At 57.6% G+C, this 18,143-nt stretch overlaps 5 protein-coding genes across 7 annotated transcripts; 2 read left to right on the forward strand and 3 right to left on the reverse strand.

Moving 5' to 3' along the window:
- Positions 1-272: 272 nt before the first annotated feature.
- On the reverse strand, positions 273-2,326 carry RPL27 (ribosomal protein L27). 2 transcript variants are annotated; one of them, XM_027745968.2, is made up of 5 exons: positions 2,246-2,326; positions 2,065-2,147; positions 1,761-1,930; positions 1,077-1,187; positions 273-362 (listed from the first exon to the last, which is right to left on the reverse strand). In XM_027745968.2, exons 2-5 carry the CDS (start codon positions 2,143-2,145, stop codon positions 314-316), a joined length of 411 nt encoding a protein of 136 aa, XP_027601769.1. In that variant the 5' UTR covers positions 2,146-2,147; positions 2,246-2,326; the 3' UTR covers positions 273-313. The 2 variants fall into 2 exon arrangements, with proteins under 2 accessions (XP_027601769.1, XP_039236337.1); XM_039380403.1 differs by lacking the exon at positions 2,246-2,326 and having other exon boundaries at positions 2,065-2,237.
- A 137-nt stretch (positions 2,327-2,463) lies between these two features.
- RUNDC1 (RUN domain containing 1) lies at positions 2,464-6,487 on the reverse strand. Its single transcript, XM_027745661.2, has 5 exons — positions 6,100-6,487; positions 5,313-5,471; positions 4,858-5,056; positions 4,515-4,604; positions 2,464-3,955 (listed from the first exon to the last, which is right to left on the reverse strand). Exons 1-5 carry the CDS (start codon positions 6,433-6,435, stop codon positions 3,093-3,095), a joined length of 1,647 nt encoding a protein of 548 aa, XP_027601462.1. The 5' UTR covers positions 6,436-6,487; the 3' UTR covers positions 2,464-3,092.
- An 86-nt stretch (positions 6,488-6,573) lies between these two features.
- PTGES3L (prostaglandin E synthase 3 like) lies at positions 6,574-8,656 on the forward strand. Its single transcript, XM_027745955.2, has 7 exons — positions 6,574-6,658; positions 7,018-7,131; positions 7,269-7,335; positions 7,657-7,755; positions 8,122-8,211; positions 8,300-8,353; positions 8,565-8,656. The coding sequence occupies exons 1-7, from the start codon at positions 6,651-6,653 to the stop codon at positions 8,571-8,573; spliced, it is 441 nt and encodes a 146-aa protein (XP_027601756.1). The 5' UTR covers positions 6,574-6,650; the 3' UTR covers positions 8,574-8,656.
- Positions 8,174-14,690, forward strand: LOC114000907 (alanyl-tRNA editing protein Aarsd1-like). 2 transcript variants are annotated; one of them, XR_005563211.1, is made up of 16 exons: positions 8,174-8,211; positions 8,300-8,353; positions 8,565-9,027; positions 9,101-9,223; positions 9,297-9,456; positions 9,842-9,899; positions 10,253-10,409; positions 10,500-10,616; positions 10,819-10,949; positions 11,124-11,190; positions 11,383-11,474; positions 11,937-11,991; positions 12,572-12,666; positions 12,802-12,933; positions 13,518-13,596; positions 14,515-14,539. XR_005563211.1 is itself a non-coding variant. In XM_027745681.2 (16 exons), exons 2-16 carry the CDS (start codon positions 8,343-8,345, stop codon positions 14,646-14,648), a joined length of 1,869 nt encoding a protein of 622 aa, XP_027601482.2. In that variant the 5' UTR covers positions 8,174-8,211; positions 8,300-8,342; the 3' UTR covers positions 14,649-14,690. The 2 variants fall into 2 exon arrangements, 1 of the variants encoding a protein (XP_027601482.2); XM_027745681.2 differs by having other exon boundaries at positions 13,523-13,596; positions 14,515-14,690.
- G6PC1 (glucose-6-phosphatase catalytic subunit 1) lies at positions 14,646-17,573 on the reverse strand. Its single transcript, XM_027745851.2, has 5 exons — positions 17,307-17,573; positions 16,687-16,796; positions 16,246-16,354; positions 15,886-16,001; positions 14,646-15,787 (listed from the first exon to the last, which is right to left on the reverse strand). The coding sequence occupies exons 1-5, from the start codon at positions 17,534-17,536 to the stop codon at positions 15,276-15,278; spliced, it is 1,077 nt and encodes a 358-aa protein (XP_027601652.2). The 5' UTR covers positions 17,537-17,573; the 3' UTR covers positions 14,646-15,275.
- Positions 17,574-18,143: the final 570 nt, after the last annotated feature.

The raw sequence follows: 18,143 nt of genomic DNA on the forward strand, positions 1-18,143 counted from the left end.
CTCTCACAGGAATCATCACAGTTTTGGGAATAAGAGATTTCCAGTGTGGCAGGAATGACATCAACCTAAAGGTGCAGGAGAGAAGAGCAGCCCTGGCCCCACCCTGTGCAGGAGGCACCCCAAGGCAGTCCCAGAGGTGACATCTGCACCCTTGGCTCAGGTGCTGACACTCACCTGGACAGCCATAGCTTTCCAGCTCTTAGAGACACACAGCAAGCACAACCATACCACAAAGACCACTGCTTTTTTTTTTTTGAATAACAAAACAACACGGTTTTTAATAAACATTTATTGATGCAACCTTGTTACAGCCCTAGAATCGCAGCTTCTGGAAGAACCACTTGTTCTTGCCGGTTTTGTACCTGAAAGGGAACACAAAGGTTAGAGAAGGCTCTGTACCAGCAGGTAACAGAACCAAACCTGCACCTGAGCTGTCCCAGACAGACAGGAAGTAGCAACCAGCTTACTCAGAGACAATTCACTTGGTCTCTCCAGCCTAGGCTGCAACTAGCCCTGCTTTAAATATTGAAACTCTAAGAGAAGCAAGGGCCAGCTTCCAGATTCCTCATGAAGGACACCCACCACTCCCACGGACATGAGCACAGGACATGGCCATCCTGCTGGACACCTTGCATGGAGGGCAGTAACCAGGAGCTGCCCTCAGAGAACAGCGCAGGGGCTGCCTGAAACACCCTGGGTCTGAGGCTACACAGCTCCTTCCTCTGAAGGAGCTTCTGAGCAGAAAACCAAAAGGGATCGGTAACCCAAGCACTCCTGGGCAAACCATAAGCACTACCCCAGGCCACTCAGCCCACTGACAGAGAATGGACGAACTGGCAGTGGGATGCCAGAGCATCCATTGGCACCTGAAAGGCCCTGCTCACACCTGCACAACGCTGCACACACACAGTGCTGCACACACGGACAAGTGAGAAGGAACGTGCTCACCAAACGTGCACGCAAGGAAGCTGGGGCACAAGTGCCAACTGGGGACTCACAGGCTGTGGCACAGCCACCCAAGTCCTTGCCCTGGGGACAAGCACCAACACCACTGAAGAGACGAGATCCCAGCTCACCTTTCCTCAAATTTCACCTTGGCTTCGCGTCTCGCTTTGCGTTTCAGAGCGGGGTCCCTGAACACGTCCTTATTGACCACTGTTTTGTCCAGGGGAATATCCACAGAATACCTAGGCAAAAGAACAGCATGGTTTGAAAGGGCCACAGTACCTGGCACAGGGCTGAAAACCGAGCAGGGAGCCAAGAGCAGTCTAACTAGTGCCAGGTCAAGAGACTAGAGCTCTTAAAGCCTTCTCAGTAAAGGAATGACTGAACCACTAAAGGATCCCCAGTTCAACCTATAAAGAAAGCAGCCAACCGCTTCCTGAGGGATGCACAGCTCTGTCCAACGTGCTGCCTGGGAGCTGCTCAGAGAGCTCCAGGGCACAGGGAGAAATGGCTCTGCCAGCCCCAGACAGAGCTGTTTCAAATGCTCATCTGCTGACACTCCCTGAACAAGGGGAAAGTTCCTGTGGCTAAATTAAGAGCCAGCTGCCTCATTCCAGAAATTATTATTTCCCCTCAACCTCAGACCCCCAACTCCCTGCTTTTGCAGAGCCCGAGCCTGTTCACTCAGCCACGACATTAGCAGCCCCAGTGACTCTGGGTGTTCACTAGAGCACACAAGAACCGCGATCTCCAGATGCAGCCGAGACTCCTCCAGCCGACACTGCCGGCAACAGCGCTGTCGGGGCCGCACTCACCGGGTGGGCATCAGATGGTTGTAGTTGTAAACCTTCACGAAGGACTTGATCTTGGACCTCTTCGCAATCTTCTTCTTGCCCATGGCAGCCGTCACCTTGCGCGGGTAGCGGTCGATGCCGGCCACCAAAGCGTGGCTGTACGGGCGGTCCGAGGTGCCATCGTCGATGTTCTGAAACACACGGGCCGCAGCGGCGGTGGCACCGCGGGGACCCCGCCCGTGCCGCCCCCTCGGATCCCGCTCGCCCGGCACGACCGCGCGGAGCCGCGCCCGGAGCGGCCCCGCCGGATCAGCCCCGCGCTCACCTTGACGATGACGGCCTTGCGCCCCGAGTAGCGGCCGGCCAGCACCAGCACCACCTTCCCCGGTTTCATGAACTTCCCCATCTCTGCGGACACAGCAGCCGGCAGTCAGGCCGAGCCCGCGGGGCGCCCCGCCCGCCGCACCCGCGGATGGCGACGGATCCCGCGCCCGGCCCCCACTCACCGAGGCTCCGCCGCGATGGCGCCCAGGCCGGAAGAGGAAGCTGCGGCCGCGCCCCGCCCCTTCACGGTGCGATCGCGCGTCACTTCCGCCGCGACACCGGGAGCCGCTGCCGGCACCGGGCACGGCGGGGCCGGGTGTGTCTCCGCCCCCCATCCCGGGCACGGCGGGGGCCGCGTAACGGAGCCGGTAACGGACACAGCACACGGCACGGTGGCGGGCTCGGCCCACACGCACTACAGCGCTATTTAATACACCCCGCGAGACACCGGGCCGTGCTGGCCCTTGCACAAAAGCCTGGAACAATTTGCTCGGACCGTTGGACAAAGCAGCCTGGCAGCCCGAGAGACGCGGGTTGCGGAGCTGCTGGAGGAGACCCTGGAGCCCCAGGGCACCTGTGTATCTGCCTCTGTCTTCTACATCCACCTTGGAGAGGGCAAGTCCCGTGTGACTGGGCAGTCCCCGAGGTGCCTCAACACCTGCCAGCCTCGCTCCTCCATGAGGGGTCTCGTGGGTACATCATGTGGAGCACAGACGGTGAGAAATAACCACACAGGAGCTTAGCTGCAGGTCCCCTCTGCCCCCCACCCCAACACTCACTGGCACCTGGGCAAGGCAGTTTTGCCCCTGAGAGCAGCAGGGCTGGGGTAAGGAGGTGCTGCCCATCTCACAGCCTCCAGCAGCTCTGCAGGGACAACCTTGGACAACACACACTTCCAGCATCACGACACTCTAAGACTTCCCTAAAAGCAAATATCAAAGAGACAAAGTTAGGTCTTACAAAAGCCAGGCTTCTTGAGCCCAACAGCTGCCTACTTGTGGAAAATGGATGATCTACAATAAAAACACATCAAAAAGCATCTTTGATGTTTTTCAGCTGCCGAACAGCCAGATCGACCGGGAGACTGAACTTCAAGTTGCTCAGGCGGCTGAGGAGGGTGAGTGCGCTCTCAAAACCCGTGTTGGCCATGTAGCTCCAGGGCTGGTAGTGGGACTGCACTAGAGCTCCAGACTTGCAGATGAGGTTGAGCCAGGAGACCAGGCGCTGCTCGTTCAGTGCCATGCACACCAGCGCCTTCAGCTCTGAGTCCGCGCTGCGCTTGAAGGGGCCGTGCTCCGTGAGCACCGTGTGGATGGCAGCCAGCAGGCTCTGCTTGGGGGTGGTGGCCACTGCTCCTGTCACAGGCAAGGCGAAGGACTGGGAGAGCTTGCGAGCCGGGGATTCCACGAAGGCTTGTCCGTTCTTAGCATTGTAATACTTGACAAAGAGCTCCCAGGGGTGCATGGTCCGCGGCGAGGGGGTGAACGCAGGGATCAAGCACGCAATGGGTGCCAACACCAGGCTCATGCCAGGGGAAGAGGCGTAGAGCCCGTGAGCCATCAAGTCCCGCAGAGCGACCGTCAGCTCCCTGCGCACAGCCAGAGTCAGCTCGTCTCTGCCTCCCAGGGGAGCGTCCTGCAGCTCAGAGCAGACAACCTGCTCCGCCTGTTGGTGTTTCAAGGCGAGCTGCCTCACCCGCTCCACCGACACCTCCAGTTTCTTAATTAAGGGGGAGAAGTCCTTGTTGTCTTGGTCCTTCTGCCAGAAGGTGCGAGGGATCTGACCTGTGGCGCAGCCGAACTGGCTGACGGCAAAGATCTGCAGCACAGCCAGCACACGGCGCATGAGCTGCAGGCCCGTTTCTCGCATCCTTTTGGCATCTTCTGGGTTCACTGACCAGGTTAGAAAAGAGAAAAACATACTCTCGTTAGGGAGTCAACAACGCTGCTTGTTCATACACACAAAGGGAGTGTAAATGTCTGCAAATTCCATCAGGCCAACATTCTGACTAGCAGCAGATCCCTCACGCTACACTACTTAGTGTAAGTTCGTGGGATAAGTGGGGAAGTCTCAAACTCTGAAGAACACTGGATCCCCCCAGCTCACAGTACCTGCTTACAGAGTTCAGAGCTTGAAGAGCATGAATTAGAGTGCATCAGACAGGGCTGCTCAGTCTGTCTGCGTTTTGCACTGTCAGCAGTCCCTTCTCTTCCTGACCCCTGCTGAGTACCAATCCCACCCTCTCTGCCACACGTTCAGGCCCTGTGACTACTATGAGGATCACATAAAGGGAGGGTAAAGGAACTGGACACAGGCCCTAAGCAGTGGGACTGGGGAAGTACAGAGACCAACTGCCAGGAAAAAGCAGAGTGTGACTGGTTTGTGCCTGTCAAAGCTCCAGGGAGGGAGAGACAGAACTGTGCTGGCAGCGCCAAGCCCAGTGGTGCCCACCTCTGTTCCCAGAAGTTTGGGTGCTGGGTTTGTAGGATCCCCCGCAGTCACAGTGTCCATCTTCTGCCTTACCAGAGCTTCCAACTTCATCTACAACAAGGATTTCACACCATTATTTCACATTTATGAATTTCAGCTGTGCATACAGTATTAAGGTCAACATTCCTCTGACCCCTCTGGACCTCTTTTGCCACTCTATCCTTTCCCTCACCATCAGTTTAGAGAGATTTGTACTTTCCTGTGACCCAGGAGTTGTTTCCAACATCTGTGACCTCCCTCCTCATCACTGTGTCAGGGAATTACACAGCAATTCAGTCTGCTCATCCAAAACCTCATCACTGACCCTGAATGAAGTTGATGAACATTTCGAGGTCCCTTATCTGGGTCTTCAGTTGTTCCACCAGCTGCTCCTTCACCCTGGCTGGATTTACAATCTGTGCTATGGCAGCATCCACCCGCTGCCGCAGTTCCTCTGGAGAGAGCGTTGCAATATCTTCACTCAAGTCCATGTCCAGCTTCTTTATCAACTCATTTATAATCATCTGCAAAATACAAGTGAGCAGCATGATTTCACCATGTGGCACTGCTGCCCAGGATACTCCTTTCCCAGACACTCGCTTGGAAACAGGATGCCTCTGCTGCACAGAAGTAATTGCAAAAGACACAGGACAGGTTCACATGTGTAGAAAAACTCCTGACATTATTTCAGCTGCTAGCAAGAAATACAGATTGATAACCACCTACAGTCTGTAATCCCTCACAAGGGCTAGGAAATGCAGGAGGTTTTGTGAGCCTTACCCGTTGCCTTTCCATAACCACAGACTGTGGCAAAGAGTCATAGCTGCCCTCTTGGTAAGCAAAGGTCTCCAGGTCATCCAGCTGTGTCTTGAGCTGCAGGATCAGCTCTCTGTGCTTCTCCTTCTGGACCTCAATTTGTTCCTGCTTCTCTTGCTCACCCTGAAAAAAGTTACCAGTAAATCAAATTGAAGGCTTATTGTCACAGTCAGGCCCCAGAGAACAGGATCATGACATGAGGAATGTTTCCTGCAGCTCATGCACTTCACTAGCGAGCACTGCAAACCAGCCTGAGAAAGAAATGTGTCTAAGCACCAAGACGAGGTGACAGCCACATCACCTCATCTGACAGGGGAAGGAAAGTGCTTCTCCAGGCCTCCTGCACCCACACCCCATCCCACAAGGCTGGGATCCAGGAAGAAAGTGGCCAAATAACGTCTATGTAAATAACATGTTCATATCACAGATCCTCTGACTCACCTGTGCCGTAGGTGGGAGTGGAGCGGTGACACACCACTCAGGGCTTTAGGGCACGTCCCTGCGAGCTGGCACCGAGTCAGCAGGGCCCTGAGTGCGTCTGGCACCGATTTCTGTGCAAACACCAGCACTGCGGGCAGCGCAGCTGCTGAGCCCCCGCCGGCAGCGCTAACGGGCTTCAGCCGGGACACGCTCACGTAGAGATGCCGGGGCGGGCAGCGCGGGGCCAGGAGCCACGGGACGCCGGTACCCGCGGCGCCGGTGCCCTCTGTGCCCAAACAAGGCCCCGCTCCGCCCGGCCGCGGGCACTCACCGGGGCGGCGCCGAGCCCGTGGGGCAGCGGCGCGGGGCAGCCGCGGAAGGCGAAGTCCTCGAGGTCGCGGAGCAGGCGCTGCTGCTCGGCCGGGCCGGCCCGGGCCACCTGCCGCAGCCGGAACTGCACCTGAGCGAAGTGCGAGGCGAGCGCCAGCAGCGCTCCGTGCAGCCGGCGCCGCTCGGCCCGCAGCCGCGGCACCGACTGCGGCGACCCGCCGCCTGCCACTTCGTCCTCGTCCTCTTCCTCCTCTGCCTCCTCTTCCTCCTCCGCCGACACGGCGCCCACGGGCGCCCAGCGCTCGCCGGGGCCCAGCGGGCCGCCCTCCGCCTCCATGGCCGCCGCTACCGGCGCCGTGACACCGCCGCCATCTTGCCGGCGCGGGGCGGGGCAATGGGCGGGGCCAGCGCGCCCCCTCGCGGCCCGGTGGGGCGGCCGCGGGGGCCCCGGGGCCAGGCCAGGGGTTGTCCGCGCTGTGCCCGCCCCGGCCGGCCCCGCTCCCGGCCCCGCGCCCCCTACCCAAAATAGCGCGGGGCGGAGTCGGCACGGCCATGGCGAGGTGAGCGCGGTCGGACGGGACAGGCAGCGCCTGCACGGCGCCCGGTCCCCGGCCGGCGCACCGCCGGGCAGGACCCTGCGAACCGGGACCGGCGTGGGGGAGCTGGAACAGGGTCGGCCGGGCCCCACCGCCAGCCGGTCGAGGGGCGGGCGAGGGGAGCGCCGCGTGCCCACCGCCCACCTCCCGGCCGGAACCCGCCCGGCTCCCCCTGCCAGCCCCGGGGCTCGACCCAGGCAGGGCCCGCGTCCGAAGCCCCTTCCTCGCCCCTGTCCCCTGTGCCCCCTGCGGGCCCTGCAGAGCGCTGTTGGGCACCGGGGGAATGTCCGCTGGTGACACCCTCTGGTCTGCTCTTCCCCAAGGCAACCTGCAAAGACACTGTGGTACGACCGCCCGCGGTACGTGTACCTGGAGTTTTGTGTCGAGGACAGCACAGACGTGAAGGTCGTCATCGAGGACGAGCGGCTGGTGTTCAGGTGAGCAGCCACTGCCCTGCTGACTGGCGACATGGCCTGAACTGAGCGTTGTTTGGAGGATAGGGAGGCCTCTGAGAGAGCAGTGCACGCATGGCCTCAACCATCTCCTAAGCCAGGCTGTTACGGTGTTTTGGCAGTTGCAAAAATGCAGACGGTGTGGAGTTCTACAACGAGATCAACCTATATGCCAGAGTCAACTCTAAGGTGAGGCTTCCCCCCAACAAACTGTTCTCCACCAGCCTCTATAAGGCTCAGAGTCAGAGCCAGCCTGTGTAGTCTTGAGCAATGCTGCTTAGCGTTGAATCCTACCTGTGTCCCAAGAGCTTCAGTGAGGTGAGCACACACCTGAGAGCCCTGACCCTGCCCAGGGCTGGTACTTCGGGTGCTGGCTTGAGCCAGAAACAATGTGTCTCCGTGGTTCTTTATCCCCCTCAGTCTATGCAGGGCTGAGCTTTATAACCCTGTCTAGCTCTGCAGAGAGGAGTCTGACAGACACTGAGGTGAGGCACTCTGATCTCTTGGCAGGACTCACGGGAGAAGCGCTCTGACCGGTCCATCACATGCTTTATGAGGAAGTGGAAGGAGAAAGTGGCCTGGCCACGCATCACCAAGGAGAACATCAAGGTGTGTGTGGTGCCTGGCAGCCAGGACCAGCCTCAGCACGTCCTGTCCCCATGCAGCACCTCACAGCTCCCAGGGACCAACCTGCCCCTGGGACAGACACAGAGGGCCCCACGGGGGACCCCAAGACAGAGCTCCCAAAAAACCCAACCTGACAATCACTGCTAGTCCACAAATTAGTGCAATCCAGGAAGGACGCAGCACCTCTTTTCCTCGACACAGGCAGGGTCAGGACCGGTGCCTGCAGGCAAAGGGACATCCCCGCTTCCTGCCTCTTCCCAGGCCCCTCGCCTGTGCAGGAGCAGCCCATGGGCTGTGAGTCCCTGCGGTGCTGCTCCCCCCTTCAGGGGATGCTTTCTGTGCCCACAGCCAGCTTGGCTCTCTGTGGACTTTGACAACTGGCGAGACTGGGAAGGTGATGAGGAGGTGGAGAGGGCCATGGTGGAGCAGTACGCAGAGGTGAGCTGGGCTGCCGGCTTCAGGGTCCAGGGGCATGTCAGGTAGGTGCTTGGGATGAGGGGGAGCCAGCTGTTTGTTTCCCATCCAGATGCTGGAGAGGGTGACAGACAAAGGCCCCCCACCAGCCATGGATGACCTGGATGTAAGTACCACCTGCCAGCTACTTCCCACCACCCTGCTGAGCAGAGCCCGGGCTCTGACCTCTCCTGGCTCCAGGACAGCAGCAGCAGCTCCTGCTGCTCCCCTCGGGCAGCCTGTCCCAGAGCCAGTGCAAACACGCTCCCCGGGCTGCCAGGGGCTGCCAGCCGGTGCAGGGCTGGCCCAGTCCCTGGCATCTCCCACTTCTCCCACAGGACGACTGAAGTCCGGGCTCCCGGGGATGCCGCGGCTGCAGGAGCCTCCCAACGCGCCAGTAGCACGCACCGATGGACAGGCAGCGCGGAGAGGGTTTTCCGAGAGAGCAGAGCTGCCTCAGCTTGTGCCCGCTTGTGCAGCGCACCCGACCCCGGGCGGCAGAAGCAGTCCGGTCTGCCGTGCCCGGTTACCCGCGCGGGGCATGGGGCAATAAACGTGTACTGCCGCAGTTGTCTGCTGTGCCCGGGAGCCGTCCGTCCCCACGGGAGAGCCGTCCTTCCCCGCCCGGGAGCGGTCCTTCCCCGCCGGCAGCGGGCGCGCGCCGCCGCCGGGAGCGCGCCCGCGCGTCACCCCGCAGGCCCCGCCCGCTCCCGGCGCTGCAGCTGCCGCCACTTGTGCCGTGTCCGTCCCCGGGCGGTCGCGATGGTGTTCCGGTGCCAGCGGGACAGCTGGGCCCGGCAGGTACCGGCGCGGGGCGCGGGGCAGGCCCCTCAGCCTAACCCTGACCCTTACGGTGCCGCCGTGTCTGTCGCAGTTCGCCACCAGGGTGGTGTCGTGCCAGGCGGCGGAGCTGCGGCCCGAGGGCGGCGGGGAGCCGGTGCGCGGGTTCCAGGTGGTGCTGGAGGACACCATCCTCTTCCCCGAGGGCGGCGGGCAGGTACGGGCCGGGCCGGGCCGGGCCGGGCGGGGGCCGGGCCGGGCCCGGCGGCGCTGACTCCTCGTGTCCGCAGCCGGACGATCGCGGCCTCATCGGGGACGTGCCGGTGCTGCGCGTGACCCGGCGGGGACCCGAGGCCGTGCACTTCGTGCCGGCCGCGCTGGAGCCCGGCGCCGAGGTGCTGCTGTCGCTGGACTGGGAGCGCCGCTTCGACCACATGCAGCAGCATTCAGGTCCGTGCCGGTACCGGGGGGGGGGTGCCCGGTAACACCCCGGTTACCGGGGGAGGGGGTGGTCAGTGCCCAGCGTGTCCCCGCCCCGGTCAGGGCAGGGGGATGCTCGGCAGCTCTGCGTGCACAGTCTGTCCCCGGCGCCACTTGGGACACCAAGTGCCCCCTGCGAGCTCTCCTTGGCTTGTAAACAAACCCACCGAAAGCAGGTTTGGAAGGAAAAAGTTCAACCCCTGAGGGCAGGGCTGTCTCCACTGCTCCTCTGGGCGCCGGTAGGAGCCCTGCAGCACCCAGTGCTCGCCTGTTGTGGGGAATGTCAGTGGGACATACACAGTGTGATTGAAAATACCAGTGGCACTCAGAGCTGGTGCTTGCATATCTCTTCCAGGACAGCATCTCATCACTGCCATTGCAGAACAGATGTTTGGATTCAAGACAACTTCATGGTGAGCAGGATAAGGGTTCCTTTTGACGCCAGTATTACCTCGTTTGGTACGTGCCACCGTGCTGGGCTCTACAGAGCCTGAACATTAATACACCAAAAGGAGTTTGGACATTTAATTCAAGTTCAGAGGTCCTGCCTGGGAGAGGTGGCTGACCTGGAGAGAAGCTGTACAAAGTGTTTGCTCTATCTTGTCCTCCTCAAGCGTTTGGTTTGCACCTGGTGCTCTGAACAAAGCAGGGAGAGAAGTGTGTTTTGTTTCAGTCACCACATTCCTGGCAGTGGGATGCTGGTGCTGCACAAAGGGACCTCCTGGATGGTCTGAGCTACAGCAGCAGACGTTCTTCCCTGGTGCAGGGAGCTGGGCCGTCAGCGAAGCCTCATTGAGCTGGACACCCCCTCAGTGACAGCAGAGCAGGTCAAGGCCCTGGAGAGGAGCGTGAATGAGAAAATCCGGGACAGGGTCCCTGTGACAGTGAGGGAACTGGCTGCAGGTGACCCTGAAATTGAAAGAGTAAGTGATGGGAGAGAACTGATGGTATTCGTGGGACCAGAGTAACTGAGCATGGATGTCACCTTGTTTGGCACTGTTCTCCTCTGCCAGGTGAGGAGCCGGGGGCTGCCCGACGACCACGTGGGGCCAGTGCGTGTTGTGGACATCGAAGGCATTGACTCCAACATGTGCTGTGGGACTCATGTCTCCAACCTGAGTGACCTGCAGGTGGGTGGTCACAGCCGAGCTGCCTCTGGGAGCCACACTCCACACAGAGCAATGTGTGGATTAATCAATTAAAATTGATTTTAATCAATTTATTTTCACTGGCAGAGAGTCAATATTCACCACAAGGCATAGTCTGGTAGGAAATGACCATCTGTGTATATAACTAAAATGCTGTTCTGACCAGCGTGATCTTCTTTTTAAGGTTATTAAACTCCTTGGTGTGGAAAAAGGGAAAAAGAACAAAACCAACTTGATTTTCTTGGTGGGAAACAGAGTGCTGAAATCAGTTGAACAAAGTCACAGTACCGAGAAGGCTCTAACCTCCCTGCTCAAGTAATAACCTTTCCACTTCTGTTATTTCATCTTTACTCTTTCTCCTGACAGATACCACATAAGCTTCAGGGTACAGCTCCTGGGGCTGTGTATGATCTGCTTTTGCTCCTTTAGGAAATCCTTCCTTTGTCCTTCATGATGATCCAATGATCTAAATTCTCCCTGTTCTTTCAGAAATGGACCAGGTGAGCATGTAGAGGCTGTGAAAAGACTGCAGAGCTCTGTGAAACTGCTCCAGAAGGTATGAGAATGGCTTGGAAAAGTGGGTTGTGGCTGCTTCATGCAGACCTGAGCTTTAGTTGTGGTAACTGGGAATTGAATCGTAGGCCTCAGTTTTTGTGGATATTATGAAAAGTGCTCTAACCTCTAGGAACACAACTGTATTCACACTGACTTCTCCAGCTGCAGTACAGTTCATTTGCTTTTCTTTCAGAATAACCTGAACCTGCTTAGAGACATTGCTGTTTTGATAGCTCGGGACTTCAAGAGCAAACCTGCTCCAAGGCAGCTGTTTGTGTTACACAGGTATGGGGGAGCTCAGGGAAAAGGGGCCAACAGTATCTCACGTGTATTATGGCAGTTGCCTTTCTCACACCCATTCAGGCTTGTTTTCTCAAGGAAAAGTATAAACGAGGTGAACAAAATACTAAACTGCCTCAGCCTGCTGCAAAGCTCTGTAATTGAAGGAATCTGTTGGTAATTCAGTCACTGACTTCTGGTTTTGCATCCATCTAATTTCTCTCTGCCCTTGATATTTTCAAATAAAACTAGGGAGCTCTATTTCTTAAAGATAAACACTTAAGTAATTCCTAACATGTCCACAGGAATGCCCAACAAGGATTTAGATATATGGACAAAATCTAATCTCTATACTAAGTGCAAGAGGCCAAAACCTCTGATCAGGCCATTGGTTTCTAATTGAGATTTTTTTATTCTAGAGGGTTTTTTTCCTTCCTTTTGAAGTGTTTTTTTTACCCATCCATACAGGAAAGAGGGTGATTCTGAATTTATGAACATCATCGCTAATGAGATTGGGACAGAGGTGAGTTGGTGATGAAGACTGACCTGACACCACTGGTTTTCCACCTGAGCTATACACAGACAGGGGCTGGTCAGGCTGCTGCTCCTGCTGCAGTCATGAGCTGCAGGTCTGGTTCCTTTTGACAGTTACCTGAGGTTACCTGTCCCCAGCAGCCTCAGTCTGCGGGGAAATCCTCAACAGTGAGAATTCAGAGGACTGGGGAAGAGCCTGACCCCCAAAGCTGCACCAAGCCTCAGTGGAAAGGATGGGATGGGATGGGATAGGATAGGAATAGAATAGAAAGAGTAGCCTGTTTCAGTTGGAAGGAACCTACAACACTCATCCAGTCCAACTGCCAACTGTATTGGCAATTCTTTTAATTCAGGATACCCCAGTACCATGTTGTCCCAACAACATATGACAGAACCAAAGGTTCAGAAGCCACTTTCCTTTTGCTTTTTTTAAGAAATCTCTGTCTCAGTAACACACATAAACTGCTGAATTGTCAGTGTGGTGTTTCAGTCCTGTAGCCAGTGTCTGTCCTTTCCCTGAACAAGGAAGGCAGTAGTTAATCTACAGCAGCATCCACCTCTGTCCACAGGAAACTCTGCTATTCCTGACTGTGGGGGATGAAAAAGAAGCAGGACTCTTCCTTTTAGCTGGACCTGTTGAAGCAGTTGAGAATTTAGGTCCCAGGTAACGTGTTTTGTGGTTTGTTTAAAATGAATTCTGACGTTGCAGACTGAGCAGCTGCACAGTGTAATCCGGGCACAGATCCATGTTTGCTGTCAGGAGCAGGTTGGGCTGCAGCCTGTGGTGTTGTTGCTGCAGGGTGGCAGAGCTGCTGGGAGGGAAAGGAGCTGGAAAGCGTGACCGCTTCCAGGGCAAGGCAGCCAAGATGAGCCGTCGAGGAGAAGTGGAAGCTCTGCTCCAGGAATTCATCAGCCATCGAAGCCCTGAAGTGTAAGAAATAATTCTCAAAGTAGGGCTTCCTTCCCTGTTTTGCACAGACCCCACTAACTTCTCTCCTGGAGAATAAAGACCTGAACCCAAAAGCTGGTGTGCACATGCTCTGTGCAGGCTGGTTTGGTGCTCACAGAAATGGGGAGGGGATCTGCAATCCGTGCTTTGCTGCAAGGGCTCTTTCATTTCCCCAGCCAAATGGTACAGGGGTTAAAGTAGTCCTTAGTTTACCACTTTGTAAGGTTACTAAAACCAAGAGGGGCCTCCAGCTGGCGGTACATTGGGGCCTTTTGCTTTGCACCAGTTGCTGAGGAGCAGTTGCTTTGGCAGTAACACTCAGCAAGAGGCCACTGGTCCTCCCTGACACCTTGGCCTGCACAGGGACAGAGAGCACCCAGAAGGGAGAGTGGGTGGTCCACAGGCAGGAGGTTGTTCCCTACCACGTACCAGTCCTTTCCCCTGTTGAAGTGCAGTTGTTATTGGTCCTTTTTTGAACATTGAGAGTTTCTTGGGCTGCTGCAGCTACAAAGTCCCTTGGGATCAGGCAGCCCTGTTCCCAGTGTTCCCTAAGCTTGCCTTTCTAGCCCAGGCAGGCCCTGAAGCTGCTGCAGTCTCAGCTGGAGGAACTAAATGGTGCTGTGGAGCCACAGTGGGGCACAACAGGTAATTTGAGGGGGTTTTTTCCCTCCTTTTTGCTAGAATTGACATGACAGGTTCACTTTAGATGTTGGTAATAAACAGAGAAATAGAATAAAAGAAACCTCCATCCTAAGGAAGTTTATTTTTCATGAACAAAGGGATGGTGAACCCCAGCATGTGATGTTCCCACATGTGGCTGCTGTAGGGCCACAGGCCATGGCCCATGGCTGAGCTGTTGGGGCAGTGTCAGCACACAGGGAACACCACAGAAACTGGAGCTGGGTGTAGGGTCAGTGCTGCAGGCACTGGTTGTTTGGGGGAGATTCTGCAAGTGCACACACAGAGTCTGGCAGGAAGAAAGTATCTGGACTTCCATATCTATTTTAGACTATCTCAGGTTGAGCGAGGATGTGTAGTGAAGGAGTTAATTGCCAGGCTGTACAGCCTGCATGGCTTGAAGCTGGAGGGAGCATGGGACCACCACGGGGGGCCAGGATGCTGATACCAGGGAGGTCGGGATGCCGGGGCTGGGAGAGCCGAGCTGCTGTGACCCCCTGCTGATGCAGCCGCTTCCTGCACCCGGGCAGAGCTGGCGTTGGGGCTCGTGGTGGCTGGGGGCTGTGCCAGCACTGACCACCCCCACCCCAACCCCACAGCACAGCCAAATGCCAGCTCTGTCCCCACACCCTGGGAGTTCAGCACAGCCCCAACCGAGTCACTCAGTCCCAAAGCTGAGCTTGTTTCTGTAAGCAGCAAGGTGACACGAGTTTGTCCCTGTTCTTGCCACAAGGTGCACCCAGAAGCTTTGGATAAACAGCACAGAAAGCATCTCATCCCTTGCCCCACCTGCTGTGCTCTGTGTCTGACTGCAGCCAGGGGTGAATGGCAAAGACCTGGGACACCTGGCAGTGCCCTTCCCAGTGATTTGAATGTGTTTTGCAGGTGTTGGTGTTTCTCATCACTCAGGACAGACGTCCTTCCTCCACCATCCACAGTCCATGCCACAGCCCTGCACCCAGGAGCTGATCCTGCATCCCACAGCACAGGCCAGCAGAACACTCGAACTCACCAGCTAAACACACCTTCAGCTTTAATAAAATACCTCCTGTGCACAGCCACACCCCCACGTCATGTGTGTATAGATACATGTCTGTATGTACACACACAGGTGTACGCTCACCCCACACTGCATCACAGCAGCGAACACCGAATGCCCCAGGGCTGAAGGGTCCCTCGTGCTGGCACTTTATCTCCATGTCACAGTGTCTGCCCGTTCCTGTCACAGAGCTGCCTCGCCAGCAGACCCCAGGCACCCAGGGGTGAGCACCCTGCTCCCGGTGGTGCTGTCCCCAGCCCTGCAGTGCGGAGCTGACGTGTCCCCATGAGCTGCAGAGGGAGTGCAGGATCTCCCCACTGCTGCTGGGTCCCAGGCAGACGACCTCCACCCGTGGGTGCAGGAGGGGCAGCAGGAGAGTCCTGGGAGTGCAAGGCTCGCTGTGCCATCAGCAAAGGCACGACTGAGACTGTGGGTCTATGTGGTGGGAGCCACCCGGCAGCGCCGCCAGCCCAGCCTCCACAGTCCACTCCCAGTGCAAAATCAGCAGGAAGCACACAGTGGCTGGGGTGCACCAGGGCTAGTGGGTGCCCCTGAGACCAGAGCTAGGGTGGCCACTTGCCTGGGCACAATTACCTGCAGGGATGCCCTAGGCAGCCTTCTTGTCCTGTGTGGCCATGAGGTGGGAGAGGCAGTAGGGGATGAGGCTGACAGTAGCCAGTGGCACAGCTGCACTCTTGCAGAAGGAGAGGGCGTAGAAGAGCAGCTGCATGTGGGAGGGTGGCTTGAAGGCATCAAAGATGTGGAGGATGAGGAGGGAGGCAGTGACACAGCCCAGGCGGAAGGGCAGCTGCTGGCCCTGCTTCCCCTGGCAGCTCTTCTTGTACATGTGGGAGTTGACAGCCAGCCCCAGCCCAAAGAGGATGCCCAGGTTACGGAGGAGGCTGGCAAAGGGGGTGGTGTCGATGTGGACCCACTCAGGGTGGCTGCACCACCTCTGTGCCTTCTCCAGTGTCCAGAGCAGGTCCACGCCAAGCACCCGCAGCAGCAGGTAGAAACCAATGGTGAAGCTGAAGAGGAATAAGGTGATGCCCGTGTACCGATGGAGGCTGGCGTGGTAGATGCAGCGGACATGCTGAAAGGTCTTGGCCACAGCCATCCCTGCCGGTAACAAAGCAGGAGCACTGGTCAGTGCTCAAGGTACTGCAGTCCAGCATGGAAGAGCCGCAGGGAAGGGCATGGGGGTCTGATGCACTTACCTGAGAAAACGCCTGCGATGACTTGGTGGGGGAAGTGAGCGGCAATGAAGACTCGGGACAGGCAGACGCAGACCTGAACTGCCCAGAACCCCGTCCAAAGCACCATCCACAGCACCCTGCGAGGGGCAGGTGGCTACGTTGGTGCCAGAGCCAGCTTGCACTGCTTGTGGCACTGCCATCCCACACCTTAAACAATGCCTGGCTCTCTGCCAAGCCCATCCTCATGCAGACCCCACTTGGGGTGCCACAGCCTGTCTATCTGTCCACAGCCTTGTGCCTTGATGGGCTTGGCTGTGCCAATCAGTGCTGGAGCTGCCTCTGCCCAGCACTCTGCCCAGGTTGTTCTGGTGCACAGCTTACCAGTATCCGAATGTCCTTGACTGCTTCTTCCCACCAGCAGCGGAGAGGAGGGCCACCACCATGACGTAGTACACACCTGCTGCACCCATGGCATGGCCAGACGGGCTCCCTGGGCAAAAAGAGAGCCCCGGGTCAGACCTGGTGTGAGCCAGAGCTGAGCACAGGCAGGGTTTGTGCTGAACCACCACATCTTCACCAAGGGTCAAGGTCTGCTCTGTACAGGGACTTCCCTGCCTCCCCCCACTGCGGGCACAGCTGGTGTGCCTGGAAGCACAGCAGTAATGGCCCTCCCTCAAGAGCTGGCCAGGACCATGTGCCACTGGTGGGCTGCCAACCATGACCCTGCCCAGGCCAGCACCCCCCTCCCTGCATGTGCAGGTCACCCTGGGCAAGTGCCCGTTGCCCCAGCTGGGGCACCCTACCAGGGCTGTGGGACCCTACCAGGGCCAGTCTCGCAGGTGAGCGGGAACTGCTGGATCTCCGGGGCAGAGGTGTTGTTGTAATAGTCCGTGTCGTGGACCCACCAGTATGGTCTCTCTCCAAAGAGGATCCTGAAAAGAAAGGAGAATGGGGTCTGAGGAGGTTTTGGGCACAGCTGCAGCTTCAGCTCTGTCCTGGGAGCTGGAAGAAGCAAAGGACCCACAAGTGGTTGAGGGCATCCTGACAAACACAGCATACAGCTGGTCGCTTGGTTCTGACAGCTGACACTGCCTGTCCATGTCCCCATCCCCGGCCCTGAAGGGGAAGAGCAAGAACTTCCTGGGTGCAAGTCAATGCAACCTCCTGTGCTGAGGGACTCTGTGCAGCCCCTGCTCAGCACCACAGTTCTGGCTGATAAGCAGAGTCTGTTTGTAGAAGGCTCCATCTCTCTGCCTGGCTCTGAGAAGGGGGGAGCTGTTGCTGCACAGCTTGGGAAGGAGCGACCATTGTCACTGCCCAGCTGGGAGCTGAACTCTGTCCTTTGTTCTACTCCAGCATTGGGGCTGAGAGCACCCAGCTGGCCCGCATTAGTCCAGCTGTGCCAACACACTCAGAGGGAGCTGTGGCTCAGGGCCACTCACCACTTGAAGACAAGGTTGAGCCAGTCTCCGATCACAGCCACCCAGATGAGTCTGATGCCCACTGCCTCACTGAAGTGGAACCAGATGGGGAAGAGGACAAAAAAAGCGTTCCTGAGGTCAGCAGCATAGGAGATGAAGAGGAACAAGTCCTGGGAGCCCTGGAAGTGCTGCTGCAGCCAGTGCGTTGTCCGGACGCCCAGGTCGTGCAGGAGGTTCATGTTGGCCTCCATCCTCCTCTGCTGCCCCTGCCCTCGGCTCGGCTCCGGCTGCCCCACGCTCCGCTGTGCCGCTGGGGTTTTATAGTCTGCTGAGTCTTGTTTGCTGTGGGCAGGTCACTGTCCCAGCACTGATCTTTGGACTCAAAACCACTTTTGCCAAAGGTGCATCACCGGGGGGGGTTGTTACAAACATGTTTGGAATAACTTACATAAAAGGGAAAAACAGGCTCTGAGGGCACTTGGAGCACAGGGTGCTCCAGCAACAGCGCTGTCCCCTGCCCCACACTGTCCCCTCACTCAGGGGAATCCTGCAGCCCCAGCTCCTCTGGTCACCCAATACAACAGCTCATCTGCTCCAACTGAACTGCAGCCTTTGCTCCATTATCGGTGTGACAGCCCTGCAGAGCTGCTGTGCCCAGGGTTGATACTGCTCCCACCTCTCTGCCATCTCCCTGTGAATCACCACCAGACCATGCCAGGGGCGCCCAGGAGTGTGGAGTGGGTGCATGGAGCAGAGGACAGGCTGCCTACCCCCTCCTCATTTGCCAGGCTAATTTAACCAGGACTTCACATAATGGAAAACTTTCCAAGCCATTCCTGGAGTTCCCCGCAGCCACAG

Source organism: Pipra filicauda, unplaced genomic scaffold, assembly GCF_003945595.2.
Source record: "Pipra filicauda isolate LSUMZ 115617 unplaced genomic scaffold, ASM394559v2 scaffold193_size2426894_pilon, whole genome shotgun sequence".
Lineage (NCBI taxonomy): Eukaryota > Metazoa > Chordata > Aves > Passeriformes > Pipridae > Pipra > Pipra filicauda.

Coding starts and splice junctions, on each gene's coding strand:
- RPL27 (XM_027745968.2), bottom strand. CDS start 2,145: ATGGGGAAGTTCATGAAACCGGGGAAGGTGGTGCTGGTGCTGGCCGGC. Junction 1,931..2,064: donor GCAAGGCCGTCATCGTCAAG/GTGAGCGCGGGG, acceptor CGTGTGTTTCAG/AACATCGACGATGGCACCTC. Junction 363..1,076: donor AAGGTGAAATTTGAGGAAAG/GTGAGCTGGGAT, acceptor GTTCCCTTTCAG/GTACAAAACCGGCAAGAACA.
- RUNDC1 (XM_027745661.2), bottom strand. CDS start 6,435: ATGGAGGCGGAGGGCGGCCCGCTGGGCCCCGGCGAGCGCTGGGCGCCC. Junction 4,605..4,857: donor GTTCATCAACTTCATTCAGG/GTCAGTGATGAG, acceptor TCCTTGTTGTAG/ATGAAGTTGGAAGCTCTGGT. Junction 3,956..4,514: donor CCAAACTTCTGGGAACAGAG/GTGGGCACCACT, acceptor TAACCTGGTCAG/TGAACCCAGAAGATGCCAAA.
- PTGES3L (XM_027745955.2), top strand. Junction 7,336..7,656: donor ATGCCAGAGTCAACTCTAAG/GTGAGGCTTCCC, acceptor ATCTCTTGGCAG/GACTCACGGGAGAAGCGCTC. Junction 8,212..8,299: donor TGGTGGAGCAGTACGCAGAG/GTGAGCTGGGCT, acceptor TTTCCCATCCAG/ATGCTGGAGAGGGTGACAGA.
- LOC114000907 (XM_027745681.2), top strand. Junction 9,028..9,100: donor GGGACAGCTGGGCCCGGCAG/GTACCGGCGCGG, acceptor TGTCTGTCGCAG/TTCGCCACCAGGGTGGTGTC. Junction 12,934..13,522: donor AGCCATCGAAGCCCTGAAGT/GTAAGAAATAAT, acceptor TTTCTAGCCCAG/GCAGGCCCTGAAGCTGCTGC.
- G6PC1 (XM_027745851.2), bottom strand. CDS start 17,536: ATGGAGGCCAACATGAACCTCCTGCACGACCTGGGCGTCCGGACAACG. Junction 16,797..17,306: donor CTCAACCTTGTCTTCAAGTG/GTGAGTGGCCCT, acceptor CTTTCTTTTCAG/GATCCTCTTTGGAGAGAGAC. Junction 15,788..15,885: donor CATCGCAGGCGTTTTCTCAG/GTAAGTGCATCA, acceptor TGTTACCGGCAG/GGATGGCTGTGGCCAAGACC.